Here is a 15,431-nt window from a genome sequence, read left to right as displayed (position 1 = left end):
AGAATCGAGATTCTTCAGCAACCATGCGCCCACTGCTTCGCCTCAGACCGCGATCCTTGACGCCTGGCGTGAAGTCTCTGCCATGGCGGTTTGCACGGTCGCGCCCGTTGTCATACACAGCAATTCGCCATTGCTCCTGTTCTGACAGGGCAAAACCGGAAGCTCCAACGATACCGATCACCGACCACCGAGCTCTCGGCACCGCTCAGGAGCTTTTTACATCCTCAGTCTATAGCCCTGGATCTCCCTTGTTCCTCCCGAATGGCACACATGTCGTCAATAAACTGATCTCCTTCCTCCGCACCCAATACCTACAATACGGCTTCCGTGAAGTCTTAACCCCGACCATCTACAAAAAGTCGCTATGGGAAATATCAGGCCACTGGCAGAACTACAAGGATGATATGTATGAGGTTACTGGCCGTGGGGCTAGTGGCGAGGCAGATGGTGAAATAGGCGAGGACGAATCATACGGACTGAAGCCAATGAACTGTCCTGGGCATTGCCTGCTCTTCAAGTCACAAAATCACTCCTACCGCGACATGCCGGTGCGCTATGCAGACTTCAGTCCATTGCACCGCAACGAAGTGTCAGGATCCCTGACTGGTCTGACACGTGTCCGCCGTTTCCATCAAGACGATGGGCATATTTTTTGTCGCCCGCAGCAGATCAAGTCAGAGATCGCATCGGCGCTCGGATTCGTGGATATGGCCATGAAGACCTTCGGACTCGGTCCGTATCGATTGGTCCTTTCGACTCGACCGGAAACGGATTATATCGGAACTTTAGAGATGTGGGATAATGCCGAGACGCAGTTGCGCGAAGCGCTGGATAGTACTGGACGCGATTGGGCGCTAAATGAGGGCGATGGTGCCTTTTACGGCCCTAAGATCGACATTCAGCTTCAAGATAAAGCTGGCAAATTCCACCAGCTCTCTACTATTCAATTAGACATGAATCTGCCTCAACGATTCGAGCTAGAGTACCAGGTTGCCGAGGGTGAGCCAGACTACAACCCAGCTACACCTGGAGTTGCAACTCCTGTGTTGGTTCACCGCGCTATCTTTGGTTCATTGGAGCGGTTTTTGGCGTTGCTCATCGAAGAACATGGTGGCAACTGGCCATTCTGGCTCTCCCCTCGCCAAGCTATTATCCTGACGGTAAACCAGGATGAAGCTGTTGTGCGCCAGGCTCGGGAAGCGTTAGCCAAGTTCGCTGGATTCCGCGCATTACTCAATGATGGCACCGCCGAGTCGCCCCGTCCACTCTCTTCAGTCGACTCCACATTCTTGGTTGATGTCGACAGCAGCCCACAAACTCTAGGCAAGAAGATCCAACGTGCCAAACAGATGAAGTATAACCTCATCTTCATCCTCGGCTCACGGGATCTAGCTGACGGTGCAATCACTGTCGATGTGACTGGTCAGATGCAGAGCAAGACGGACAAGGATGGCCAAAAATTGCGGGCGTTGATGAAATCCAGACTAGGTGATGACGCGCTGAAGGATCCCCGTGCCGTCAAGCTTAGCGTGGACGACGTTCATCCATTATTGGTTGAATTCGAGAAGAACTTTGTATAACCATGTGTGTTGTCACTTTGAGCGTGCCTGACTACACACCATATTCCCAATTCACTTCTACTATTGTATATTAGACCGATTGTTTCCCGAATTCGACTCCCAACTGACACACACCGATGTGTTGTGTTGTACGATGGTAGCGGCTATCCTCGGAGTAGATGCCTCAGGCCAGAAACACCTCCGATGTTCGGGGCCGTCTATGGGGCCAGTAGGAGCAGATATCCGTCGCAAATAGCCGTAGAGTGATATTAAATGGAGTGAAAAGAATACAAGTTAGCAGTGGGCAATACGACGACAGACAGTCTGTCTCAAGATCCCAAGTGAGATTTGGAGATCATCGTGCGCTGACTCGACCAGTGGCCGTGTCACGTGACTCCGCTGTCGGCGCCGAAAAATCGGCGTCATTGACGATCAGGGATTTTGAGTCAGAGGATACACCCCTTTCTTCATTGGTCTTCTTTTCTTTATAAAGGAACTCGCTGGTCCAAATTCTAAAAGCTAGTTCTTGCTCTTTTTCAGATCAATCCCGAGACTACCTTGGTCCAACTGCGATACCCCCTTCTATATCTTATCCACTTCTCCCCCGCGGTACCCCGCCATCGCCGTCATGCCGATGTATGTGGTGATTCCTGACCTGCAGTTTGTCTGTACTAATCCCGTGAAGGCTCAAGGATCCTTCAAAAAAATATACGCCATACAAGCCACTTAACCTGCCTAATCGCCAATGGCCTGACAAAGTTATCAACAAGCCACCTCGCTGGCTGGCCACCGATCTGCGCGATGGCAACCAGTCTCTCCCCGACCCAATGGTATGGCATATTTGACTGCTAATTGATGTTCCTCGATTGACTGAATTGCCTTAATAGGATGGCGAGCAAAAATATCGTTTCTTCAAGATGCTTGTGGATATTGGTTATAAAGAAATTGAAGTGTCATTCCCGTCCGCATCCCAAATTGATTTCGACTTCACCCGCCGTCTGGTCGAAGAGCCCGGCCTCACCCCCGATGATGTCGCTCTCCAAGTCCTGGCTCCTTGCCGCGAGGACCTCATCCGTCGCACCGTTGACTCTCTGAAGGGCGCCAAGAAGGCCATCCTCCACATCTACCTCGCAACTAGCCCCTGTTTCCGACGCATCATCTTCAATATGGACCGAAAGCAGAGTCTGGAACTCGCTGTTAAATGCACAAAGTACGCCCGCTCTATCACCAAGGATGACCCCTCCCAGGCTGGCACAGATTGGCAATTTGAGTTCTCCCCCGAGACTTTCTCGGATACCGAGCCCGAGTTCGCTGTGGAGGTCTGCCAGGCTGTCAAGGCTGCGTGGGAGCCCACTGCCGAGAAGCCTATCATTTTCAACCTTCCCGCCACAGTAGAGATGGCCACCCCCAACGTCTTCGCCGATCAGGTTGAGTACTTCTGCACAAACATGACTGAACGCGAGAAGTTTGTTGTTTCAGTACACCCCCATAACGATCGGGGCTGCGCTGTTGCTGCGGCTGAGCTGGCACAAATGGCTGGTGCCGATCGTGTAGAGGGCACTCTGTTCGGAAACGGCGAGCGCACTGGAAATGTAGATCTCGTCACTCTCGCCCTGAACATGTACACACAAGGTGTCTCACCAAACGTCGACTTCTCGGACATCAACTCAGTTATCAAGGTGGTTGAGGAGTGCAACAAGATTCCCGTTAACGAGCGCGCACCCTATGGTGGCCAGCTCGTGGTGTGCGCTTTCTCTGGAAGGTTCGATTTCCTGTTCCCACGTGGATTATCTATCTTACTAACTTATTTCTGAAACTTAGTCACCAAGACGCAATCAAGAAGGGCTTCAAGCTCCGCGAAGATGGCGAGGGTGCCGACGAGGAAACCAAGTGGGAAGTCCCATATCTGCCTCTGGACCCGCAAGATATTGGCCGTACATACGAGGCAGTCATCCGCGTCAACTCCCAGAGTGGAAAGGGTGGCGCCGCCTGGATTATTCTGCGCAGCTTGGAGCTGGATCTCCCTCGCGCGCTGCAGGTCGAGTTCAGCAAAATCGTGCAAGTGAAGACCGAGAGTGTCAGCCGGGAGCTGAAGCCCACCGAGATCGTGAACCTCTTCGAGGAGGCTTACCACCTCAAGTCAAACCCTCGCTTCACTCTCGTCGATTACAGCATCACCACCGATCGCTCGCGGTCCCCTGCTCCTCCCCAACCCGGCAAGGCCCTCAACACCAAGAACCTCAAGCGTCGCTTCACCGGTATCGTCGAGATCGACAATGTCCAGCATGCCATCACCGGTGTCGGCCCAGGTGCTATCTCGTCCCTGGCTACTGCACTTTCCACTCTCGGTATCGATCTGGATGTCCGCGATTACAAGGAACACTCCATTGGTCGCGGTCGTGACGTGAAGGCCGCTACATACATTCAGTGCACAGCAGCCGGCAGCAATGAGCAAGTATGGGGTGTTGGCATCCACCAGGATGTGGTCCAGGCCTCTCTTATTGCGCTGCTTAGCGCCGCTAGCTCGGTAAGATTCGATCGTTGATTTGTTTGTGTATCACTACTAACATATTGTTCATAGTTCCTCACCTCCCGCGCTGGTTCCCCGGCTCCTTTCCGTCCCATCCGCTCCAACACCCTCACCAGCGATGACCTGCAGGCTCTCGAGCAGCTGGCCAGTACCCCTGAGGCCGCCGCTTCTATCGGCGGTCTGAGCAGCAAGGTCAACATCGAGCAGCTCACAAAACAGGCTGAAAGTATGTAAATGTAACAAAAAAACAAGAAAGATGAAGCACCAAAAGTGATAGCAATAATTCATATACCATGATCAATTTGAATGAATCTATTTCCAACTGCTACTTTTTACTTTGGAAACTCGAACTCCGGACATAATGTATACACCACAGTGACAGTCATGGTCACCATAACAAATAATGAATATCAAGGGCGTTTCTCTTTGCATCGCTGAGGCTATTGCAAGCGCAGTTCACCATCCAAACAATCTCCATCCTCTCTTCTCACTAGCCCCGTAATAATTGAACTTTTGTGGCCCCTCCGCCAAAATGATATACCCATTTTCACACGAAGAGAACGACACTTTCGGCTGGTTCTTGTAGAAAGTGTCAAACTCAGAATCTAGCGCATCTGCAAGACTATTCACGTTCCCAGCCGGGTGCAGTTGTTGCCAGGGGTATCGACATGCATCGCCTTCGCAGGATTTGAGCACGAGCATTAACGCGTCTAGACGGCTTATTATCTGCGGTAACTTGCAGTTTCCGATCTTGTAATTAGGATGTTTAGCTGGATTGGCGCCCAGATTCACGGTCTGATGGGGGTCGCTCTGTGTCCTTGTGTTAGGGCTTGTTGGATGCGCTGAACGAAATTGGTTTCTGACTATACCTTTAGATCATAGAACTCTTTCTCGTTGGTGCACCATACTGAGTAGTAGAGACTATAGTCGTCGGCAACTAGTCGGATGCCCTTGTATGTGTTTTGCTGGTAGCTGCTGTGTGGCTGGTCGAGCTTGTCGCTGGCATATCCATAGATCCCTTCTGGTACGGCCTGGAATAGAAGTTAGCTAGTTGTGCGAAGAAACCTTTCGATTTGTGAATTTCTCACCAGTCCCCAGTACTCAATGGCCACATGCTCGGTCCTATTATCTGCTGTGTTTGCAGCGATGGTGGTAGGGATCTTTTTGCCATCCAGTCCCTCTCGACTCGCTCCGGCTAAGTTCAAAAAGGTAGGAGCCAGATCCGTATGAGAAGTGATAGCGTCCAAGGTCTGATTCTTGCCGATACCAGGGCCACGGACGATGAGAGGGACATTGATATCGGTTTCTGTAAGTGTCAGTATGTTCCAAACGAAAGGTGTACACTCCAAAGAATTGAGAATCACTCACCATAACCACAGTTCTTACCAGGCTGCAACCGGTGCTGACCCAGATGATACCCATTATCTGTCGAGAAGAAGATGTAGGTATTATCCAGCTCCCCAAGCTTGTCCAACTTGTCAATCAAATTCCCAATCATCTCATCAACAGCCTGCAAGGCTCGCAGTCGACACCGCTGGAACTCATCGATATAGTCAATATGCGTCTGGTTCAGCTCAGGCACATTCTGCACCCAGCTAACCGCATTCTCAATCAGGGCGTTAAAGCTCTCATCCCGTGGCGCCTTGGTATCCTTGAATAAATCTGCATGTCGGGGCGCAAACTCCGGCTCTCCAAACCAGTTCGCGTTCCGCGTTGAATCATGCGATCCGTTCGAGTGCGGTGCATTTGGTGCTACGGTCAGCATCCATGGCTGGTCATGCTTAACCGCTTCGTCGATGAAGCCTTCGGCCTTTTCGGCGATCACATCGGTCGAGTACTTCCCATCATATTTGACGGGCGGTGCACCATTACGAGTCATTCGCGCGTACCAGTATCGGTAGGTGTAGGGGTCCAGTAGGAAGTCGGAGCCATTAAAGCCTCGCACGTAGGGATCGTTGTAGTTGTCCTCTGTGTGCGCGTTCCACATCTTACCTACGTAGTATGTGTTGTAGCCGGCTTCTTGCATCCATAGTGGCAGGTAGTTGTCGTTCCATCCTGCGGAGACTACCTTGGGATAGCCGCCGTAGGGAAGACCCACGTCCGTTACGTTGGTGTTGTGTGGCATGCGGCCTGTCCAGAGATTGGCTCGTGAGGGACAGCATAGTGCTATTGAGCAGAAGTGTTTTGAGTAGCTTGTTCCTTGTTGGACGAGAGTTTCCTTGTGTGGGTGTCAGATTGAGGTCGATTCCAAAAGTAGGGCTTTCGTTGAGATGGGAATGGACTCACCTGCAGCTTGGGCATGTGCTCTAAACCACCGACATATTTGCCCTGGTCGTCTGTCAGAACAAAGAGAATATTAGGCCGTTTGGCAACTGTCATGGTTGCCAATAACACGAGTCCTAGCAAGTTCATGGTTGCTGGTACTGAACTGGAGTTGTTACATCTTCAATTTGGGAGCCGAAGACAGCTTTATAGCCCAGTTTAGCTCCTTTCTAACTCGTAAGTCACCGAGGAGAAAGAAAAAGACCAGAAAACTGAGCTCTTGTGTGATTTCTCCACAGAATTGCACGTCAATAGTCGCCGATCATTTGGCTCGGTCAGAGCATAATGATGGTCGATAAGTCGGCGATGAGTGGGAAGACGGTCTATGGCAGACTCTCGGGAATATCATGGCAATGCTTACAGGATTTCAGGCGGAATCAAGATATTCGGAGGGATCTAAGTTGTCAATTAGAAATAGTTAGGGTTGCACTGCACGGATGGAGTCAAGATAGCCTCTCACAGGCATCTATACTTTCGTTTTTCGACCGAATCTCGTTGTAGTCATCTCTGTTTTCCACTAACTTTTGTATTTTCCAGTTGGAATAGTAGTATGACCGCAAGACAGTTAAGATACTGACTAGTAGAATCTATCTTCCAAACCCAGAAGCTTCACGACTTGTATTAACCGCCGTATGTTGTTGAGCCGTGGAGTTGGTCGTAATAGCTATTCGCAGCAAAATTAGATGTTATCGCAGAGCTGTCCCATACATTGTAGATCCTATATATCGACGTACGTGTAAATGAGTTGATTGCGAGCCCAAGGACGATCACATTAGGGGTGGGTCGACATCACGGCTTTGAGGCGTTGGTGGCATCAAGATAATCGACTGTAAAGGAAAGGATTTGAATGTAAATCAAAACTGGATAATTATCTACACACACAATTCAAAGATATACTGGCTATGTACAAATCGCAAACAGGGAAAAATTGGTATTGAGGAAGAACAACTGGGGGGGACGGGGGGGGGGAGGGGGGGAGGAGAAGTGAATAGATCGCAATGTTGGGGGAAGGAATTAAATCGGCGTACAGCAAACACGTTTCAGGCAGCTTTAGAACAAAAGATCAGCCAGGGTCCTAGACACCGATGTACGTGCTCGATCAAAGCTCAACGTTCGTAACCGCGGCCATCGTAACGATTTTGCCCTGCAGCGTGGTTACTGTCCGTGCGGTGGAACTCCTGGCCGTTCTCTGCACCTAGTGCCGACTGATACATGAGAGCTTCTTGGGGCCAGTCATCGATCACCCCGCTGTCCTGTGTGCGTGGACGTGGTGGCTCTGCATGAGCGGTGCCAATAACTGGGCCGCTACTTGGGTTCCATCCCTGCTGGCTGGGAAGCGACTCTCGCCGTTCATCGCCCGGAGGATATCCATACGATTGAGGTTGGTTAGGCGTGCCCATATCAAAGCTGAAGCGGAAATCACGGTCGGCGTTAGAAGTTCCCTCGGCTGACTCCAAAGTATTGTAGTGACGATCGTCAAACTCGGTTACAATCGTGGCAGACTGTGGCTCTTTGATGTGAGGCACAGCGGGACTAGGCTCCGGAACAGGAGTGGCAACCACGCTATTGTCCGTGGCTGTCTCGATTTCATGCGGCGTCGACGCAGCCCCGTCGGTATTATAAGCAGTCGGGGGCTGAATGGTCTCTTCCAGTGTCACTCCAGCTGGGGAGCGAGGCACGCCTGTGTCAATTTCGGGATTCATTGTCGATTGTCTGAAGCTGGTACCCATGGTGCTACCAGGTTTGGAAGCTCGGCTCATACGATGCTGCGGCATTTCCGCGAATGGGTTGTCACCTTCCAGATCGCGAATGCTGAACTGGGCAATAGTTCGCAGCTTGCGGGTTACCCATGAAGCGAGTACCTTTCCACGCTGTTTCTCACCGAGACGGGAGCGAGGGAAGTCGCCGTAAGAAACAAATGCGACAATATCCGTAACAACCTGGTGCTCCATGAGAATAGCATCAACAATGACGGGAACAAGGGCAGCCAGGTACGCCTTTCGGGTAACCTCGACAACGGTGACAACCAAACCACCGGCTTGGAAAATAGCACTGTTAACCTCACGTTAGCCATTGAACAATCTGCGAAGAACACTCTTTATTTACTTACCATCCTCCATTCACAATGTTGCGATGGCATCTCTCTACAGAGTTTTCGATGTCCATAGGGAAGTGGTTGAGTCCGTTGACTTCGAAAGTCTCACCAATGCTGCCAAGGAGGAACAGTACTTGCATCTCGACCGGCTGGCCGCCAGGACCGATTGGGCGAGTAACCGTATGAAGGAAACCAAGATCACCAGTACGGACATAAGGCACACTAGGATCTCCATCTGCAACTCTGCCGTTCAACCGCTCGGCGTCAAAATCTTGTTTTGATTTGTAGAATCCTTGCGCGCAAGCGTCGGACTGAACCCAGATCTCACCGTACTCTCCTACATGCGCGAGAGTGCAAGTCTCTGGGTTCACGATCGCAATCTGTGTGTTGACTGGTACCATACCCGAATCTTGTAGCAAAAGCGCGGTAGGGTCGGCATCAGGATCCACCGGGTAGACAAGGCCTTGACGAAGGCTTCGTAGATCGAGGTAGAGCTCGATTGGTTCAATGCACATGTATGATCGGGTGGTAATCATGGGGTTGAGAACATGAGAGTAGACTATGTTGATCGAAGTACGGTCCAAGCTGGCGTTGGCAAAATGCAGGCGTACCTTCCCATCTGTACAGTTGAATTAGCTTCTTTTCATGCTATAATGGGGATGGCACGCACAGATATCCACTCTCGGTCGACCGTCTGCGGAAATCATGAGGTTCTTCAGTTCTTGGAGCTGGAACCCCTTTCCAGCCATAGCACTCATTGCATGATCTAACATTTGATAGGTGGCATACGTGTCCTTGATCTTATATCGAGCGAGAGTTACGAAGAGGGTCATTGGGTTCTGAGCGAAGTCGACTGGCGAAACAAGATATGTAGGGGCACCTAGATATCACATTAGAACAGAAGACCCCCAAAAAGAACAGAAAGCTTACCGACGAAAATACCCATAAAGCAGGTGTGTAGGAACCCAAGACCTAAAGTACTTCGTACACTTCCAAGCACTGGTCTCGAACTTGTCATTTGACATGTTTCTTTCTGAACCTTGCACATGCCCATGATGGTTTCATGGGAGATACTGACCGAGATTCTTCGTTGATCCGGGGTCCAGTAAGTCCATACCAGAGCGGGCTGGTTGCCCTGTAGCCAAGCATCCTTCACAGTGTAGCCGAGCTCACGGCATCCGTGGGACTGCCTAGAAGGCTTTGTGGTATTGTAGATAGCGGGAACACCAATGCGAAGCACTTGGGCGGACTGCTTGATGTGTTGGGACACAAGCTTCTGTCTCATAACATGGTCAACTTCGGTATTGACGATGATGGCTTTGACGTTGAAGTCGCTAATTATATGCAAGAACGCAGGCGCATCCTCCGAAAGACGGTTTTGATCGATAGGAGCCATTGGAATGACAACAGCACCCAAGCACAAACAAGCATGTACGGCATAGATGTAATCCTCTGAGTGGGTGTACATGAGCACGAGATGATCTCCCGGTCGCACCTTCACCTTGTTCTTCAGGTAGGTTGCGACTGCAGAAACTTTCAGGTCGAATTTCTTCCAGGTGACGCCCTTTCCTTCCTTTCCGCGGCCGTCTATGGAGCAGTAAGCCAATTCTTCAGCTTGACGGGAGACTCGCCATTGAAGAAGATCGACAATTGTGTTGAAATTGTTCAATGGCGTGGAAGTTCGATCATCCATCACAACATCACGATAATCCACGCCCGAGTACTGCTTTTCTTGGTAGGCAAGCATGTCTTGTCTCGAAGCTAGAGCGGTGGGGGACCAAATACCACCCTCAGGATCAACACCGACGGGCAAATTCATTATTGACCGTTCAACTCCAAACTTGACATGCACAGCCTGCAGCATACCAGACTCGAAATCCTTGCGACAGAGCATGTTGCCAATCTCTTGTCTGCCATTCTTGGTAACGCGCGGCAAAGTGTTCGGGGCTGTGAGGAGAACACAATATACTCGTAGATGATGCTCTTGATAAAGAACCTCCATACACCTCTCAGCGAGCGAATCAAGAAGAACCGAGTCGAGCTGCCTTGGCGGGCCACCAGAGGTTGTTGGCGCTGTTGAGGCCGAGTAAGACTCCAAAACGATAACCGGGAGATGTTCCTCATTGACAAACACATCAAACGCAGTACAATCATGAATTTTCGGCACCTTCTTCAGGATGCTTACAGTCAAATGCTGAACGAAGAAGTAGCGGTGTTCGACAATCTCTTGACCGTGCTCAACCCACTCCACCTTTTGGCGGAGGCGGTCTTCGTAGAGACCTAGCACAAATAGCCTGCCCTCAATCACGCATCCGAGTAGACCAGTGCGCAAGAACTCGGGTTCCACGAGTATCGGGGTTGGATTGGCGTCTTCAAATTTATAGGGGCGAGCGTGGAATATAGCCTCTGTATGTTTCGGCAAGGCCCAGAATCCACCAGAAAGAGAAGGCGAATCGACCCAAATTTCTCCAACAACATTTGGCGTACAGAGAAGATTAGTCTCAGGGTCAACAACGGCGAGCGTTGCGTCAGGAATAGGGTATCCAAAAGCGCCAACGCGTACAGCATGCGGCATACTGCTGGCGTATTTTCGTGCGTCCTCGCCCATGGCCAGCACAACCACTTCATTGGTCTTCAGGGCCTCTTTGTCCAAAAGTACTTCGCTCAATTCATTCTTGGGACTCTGCTTGATAGTAGAGACTCGTGATCCGCCACCTAGCAGACTGCTGCCGAACCCAGTTTTGGTCTCAGATTTGGTGAGGCTCTCGTCTTCCTTCTTAGACTCGTCACGGATGGCTGGATCCATCTCATGGGTCAGAGCACATCCCATTCGCTCCTCACCACCGAGCCAATCGCGCATACTGATGACCATGCCTCCATGTTCTGGTAAGCAAAGCATCGGGGCCACGATTTCCCTAGCCCGTGGGTTTCTCATTGGACGTAGCCATCTATCTGCCAGGATTTCATGGAACTCAGGGTCGAGAGTAAGCGTATCGATCAAACAAATCTTAACGCTGCTAAAATTGGGCTCCGAATTCTTTTTAAAATGTCTCGTTGACATTGGATCTTGCTGGTAGTTATAGGTGGCGATCTTCAAGCCGGAGTAATCGGTTGCCATGACTGATGCCTTGTACTTAGTGATAAGATGGGCATAGAGACCGGGTGTCTCTACCGCTCGATCCTCATGCCAAACTGTTGTGTGCCCACCATAAACGGTGAATAGAATGGCCATGATCATGCCAATTCCTTGTCTTGGGTCTAGGTAGCTGATAATGGTTTCTCCTTTGGTCCCGTATTGCTTAGCGTTCGAATCCGTGGGAACAGTGGAGATGATCGCGCTAAGACATGCCATCTGGTGCATAATAGTCCGGTGGCTCATCACAACACCGCGCAGATCCCCGGTCGGAGCCCGTGCAAATTCAATATAAGCTAAATCAGGAACCTGCAGCGGAGGCGTGTCGTCCTTCTTCTTTGGATGGAAACTACCGAACTCATTCGTCTTCCACCATTCGACTCCCCGTGGCCAACTGAGCTTCTGCGTTGTAATATCGCGTTGGAAGTTCTTCAGGTTGTTTTCAGTCGTCAAAGCCAGATGTGCCTGGGTCGAGGTCAGCACAAGATTTAGGCTTGTGTAATCATCCAAACTATTGATAGGCACTGCAACGACTCCTGCGATAAAGCAGCCCAGAAGTGCGACGGCGAACTCAATAATCTCAGCCTCACGGTAGATGAGAGCAACACGGTCTCCGCGGTAAAGATTACTTTTATCGCGAATAACTTGAGCAACTTTCTCCGCACGGCTGGACAGCTTTTCCCAGGTAATCGATGCAACTTCTTTGCCTTTTGCATCCAGTACCCAATATGCTGCCTGCTTAGGATGAGCACGAGCACGGTGGCGCAGGACCGTTGGTAGGTTGTCGAAGTTCGACATCGGAATATTCTTGTCATGAGGGTCATTCAATGCGAAGGGAATCTCTCGAGGCTCGAGGGGCAGTAGATGCTCAATGGCTGGCCCATGCTGAAATTCCGCATTCTGCATCAATGGGGGGGCTATGTTTGCTGTTGGCGAGAAAGCTTCTCCGGACTGAGAATAGCGATGGAAGCCACCTCCATAGCTATCTCTGTAATCATCATGCTGTTGACCCGCAAAGTCGGAGAAGTAGCCCTGTTGAGAATCAAGCATTGTGGACTGTCGCGTCGGTGCTCCAGAAGCAGGATCGTAGTATCCCATGCCGTCGTCTGCATATTCAGGTTGAGCATATTCAGGTTGAGCATATTCGACTGGAGCATACTCGGCCTGCGCATACTCGGCTTGTGTGTACTCGGGCGTGGAGGCATACTCAGGTTGGGAGTTTGGGTTGAATGCGTAGTTTTGACTCATCAAAGTTGCCGTTCTAGAACCATCTAAGCCCTGTGGCCCTGGGACTGGGGGCCGAGGAAGGAATAAGGAGTCGTAGGAGCTCGCTGACGGCACTCGTTCATGGGTTTGGAGCATTCCATCTCTATCATGAGACCCTAGTGATGCCTGTGGCTGATCCTGTGTATTGATGCCAGCACCTTGGCTATATCCGGCGCCCCCGCTACCCCGTGGGCCATTGTAACCGTCGGCATAAGTGGGGGAAGCGATATGTGGCATCGAAGATTCAGCAGTTGGTGGGCGAACGTTCAAAATCGCCGGCGGGGCCACTCCGGGGCTGGTCGATGATGCTTCATAGCCGGGGGTGGCTTGAGGATTGATCTCAAGGGGCTTGTTGGGGCCGAAGTATTGAGAGAGTAAGACCGTACGGCGCTTCTGGTATCTTGTTGTTGTTAGTTCTCCGGAACTTGAATATATCTGCTGGTCCAGAATCCGTCGAGTCAAGCATATCTATTGCCGAGCGATTGGCTTGTCGTTTCCTTCGCGGCGAGGGGTAACATATCATCTCAAATCGCTTACCCTTTCTCGGTAATATCGCCCTCCTATTGTAGCTTATGTATAAGCGAAATGAATCCGCAAGTGCACAGAATAAACATACCTCCAATTCCCGGTCCAGACTCCGCAGAGCGGCCTGAAACTGGGGAGACTCTTCCGCCATTTGGACAGAATGTAGAAAAGCCTTGATTCGGGGGAGCGTGTCGAAAGCGCGGGGGAGGGATGGGAGCACGCAGTCAGGAACACCTCATCGCAATGAGCGTCTCAAGGGCGCAGGAGAGGGGTAGCGGGTTTGCCAAGTGCAGCCCTGATAGCCGCAGGTTGGATAAACCGGGGTGTAGTCGACCAAGCAGTCAATAGTCGTGTCTTAATGGACTCCGCGCAAGACAGCCGCAACGTCACCTGCCTAGGGCGGTCAAGCGAGCCGGGCCCAACTGAGACATTCAGACGTTCGGGTTGTTATATTCAGGTTTATTTCATGGAGATAGGTCGGGGAACTTTTTACAGCATTGATAGCACAAAGCCTACTAATCCGCAGATCGAGTTCAATTAAGGATTGTGGCTGTTCAGGTACCGTCTATCGCGTGTTACGGTCCAGACTCGGACTTGAGATGAGCCACCGACTACTCCGTACACCGTGTATTATTGTGTATGCACACTGTCAGTAGCTTGTGCATTTTGACTGCACTGGGACAATGATCATACTCATCACAACAGTCATACAAGATGTGAAAAGCATCAAGAAAGCCATGAGCATCTAAGATGTTCCAAAAAAGCTAGCAGAAAAAGGCATCGTAGTGTATGTAGTGTTAGTTGCTATCTAATGTCGAGAATATCCTCCCTCGGACTTCGTAGATGTTCGATTTCAATTTGAAGCCATGCACATGATCATCAAGATTCTATGATTTACATCAATTCCTACCTAGGTAGGGATACGGAGTACAGAGTGCCCTCTGGACTGCTTCCTCAACAAGCTAGGGATAGAATGACTGCGATTTGCATACTTCGAAATCCTCAAGGGCACCAAAAATGTGTATCGGGAGGTGAGGACTTCCCAGGATCTTAGGTTTTCTCAAAATAAGTCCCAAGTATGGAGACAAAGAGGGGCCAAGCGGGATATTGCTTAGATCTATCAGAGTAAGACTTACAAGGTTGTACCTCGACCTTATCTACGCGACCATACGGAATACTTGCCTGGAACAATATACGCAGACTTCTTTTAGCTATCTATGGATCCCATTAAAGACCAATATCATGCTCCCGGTTCTGGTTCCGGCCATACTTTCTACAATACCATATTATTTGAACTGCGCCTTGCATAGATGCTACGCTTGCAGTTTGCCCGAAAGCTTTCTCCATCCAGAATACTCACACTGCGAAGAAGCTATCAGCTTTCAAAATCCCCATCTAGCCTCTCGCATATATACGAACGCCACTCATGCCAGGCAGGAGTATCTCGTCAAATGCGATAACATGTTTGATCAGGACGAAGTGATGGGTTACCTAGTCTGTAGTGAATGCGTTTGTTGATCTGCCTTCTCCGTTGGTTTGCATCGATCTTTGTCTGTCTTGATGTCACTTTCCCAAATAATTCTCATGCAGGTTTCGGCAAGTTTTCGAATCCCATTGCGCTATCTTATTCCTTCATACATATACCATGTTTACTCGAAGCTGTGGTAATGGCATCCCATTTATCGCCTCATCTCGAGAATATAGCGACAAGTTGCCGGTGCCTGCATCCTGGGAGTCCATATTTCATCCAATGCCACAGTATATCATCTTTAGGCCGATACCACCATTGGGGTTTCGCTTTATGAGACATAGTCCTTTTCATTCTATATTAAGAATGAGAAGCAGCATAGGGGACTTCTATATCCGCATACTATCGTTATACAGGTTCTAACATTCTGTTAGTACCTTGTACGCTAACAATGCCATATTGCACACGAAATTTCTCGTCCTTCAATACGATGGTCATTTCGCATCAAGTGGGTAAGGAAGGAAGGTATAAGG

General features: G+C 50.2%; 4 protein-coding genes across 4 annotated transcripts; 2 read left to right on the top strand and 2 right to left on the bottom strand.

The window, feature by feature from the left end:
- Positions 1-23: 23 nt before the first annotated feature.
- On the top strand, positions 24-1,580 carry N7457_005119 (threonine--tRNA ligase MST1; the record flags this gene model as incomplete). Its single annotated transcript, XM_057176164.1, has 1 exon — positions 24-1,580. One exon carries the CDS (start codon positions 24-26, stop codon positions 1,578-1,580), a length of 1,557 nt encoding a protein of 518 aa, XP_057030466.1.
- Positions 1,581-2,187: 607 nt separating this feature from the next.
- N7457_005118 (2-isopropylmalate synthase) lies at positions 2,188-4,323 on the top strand (the record flags this gene model as incomplete). The annotated part of the gene is made up of 5 exons (XM_057176163.1): positions 2,188-2,195; positions 2,245-2,389; positions 2,447-3,321; positions 3,381-4,086; positions 4,141-4,323. The coding sequence occupies 5 exons, from the start codon at positions 2,188-2,190 to the stop codon at positions 4,321-4,323; spliced, it is 1,917 nt and encodes a 638-aa protein (XP_057030465.1).
- Positions 4,324-4,545: 222 nt separating this feature from the next.
- N7457_005117 (sulfatase family protein) lies at positions 4,546-6,531 on the bottom strand (the record flags this gene model as incomplete). Its single annotated transcript, XM_057176162.1, has 5 exons — positions 4,546-4,899; positions 4,959-5,120; positions 5,178-5,395; positions 5,458-6,307; positions 6,376-6,531. Coding segments are annotated over 5 exons (1,740 nt in total), but the record flags the coding sequence as incomplete, so codon positions are not given.
- A 986-nt stretch (positions 6,532-7,517) lies between these two features.
- N7457_005116 (putative AMP binding domain protein) lies at positions 7,518-13,581 on the bottom strand (the record flags this gene model as incomplete). Its single annotated transcript, XM_057176161.1, has 6 exons — positions 7,518-8,463; positions 8,522-9,125; positions 9,177-9,386; positions 9,437-13,305; positions 13,443-13,465; positions 13,522-13,581. 6 exons carry the CDS (start codon positions 13,579-13,581, stop codon positions 7,518-7,520), a joined length of 5,712 nt encoding a protein of 1,903 aa, XP_057030463.1.
- Between the last annotated feature and the right edge of the window lie 1,850 nt (positions 13,582-15,431).

This window comes from Penicillium paradoxum (genome assembly GCF_028828445.1).
Source record: "Penicillium paradoxum strain IBT 22861 chromosome Unknown utg000005l_segment0_segment0, whole genome shotgun sequence".
Lineage (NCBI taxonomy): Eukaryota > Fungi > Ascomycota > Eurotiomycetes > Eurotiales > Aspergillaceae > Penicillium > Penicillium paradoxum.
Note: the sequence above shows the minus strand (reverse complement) of the source record. Positions and strands in the feature narration are given on the sequence as shown.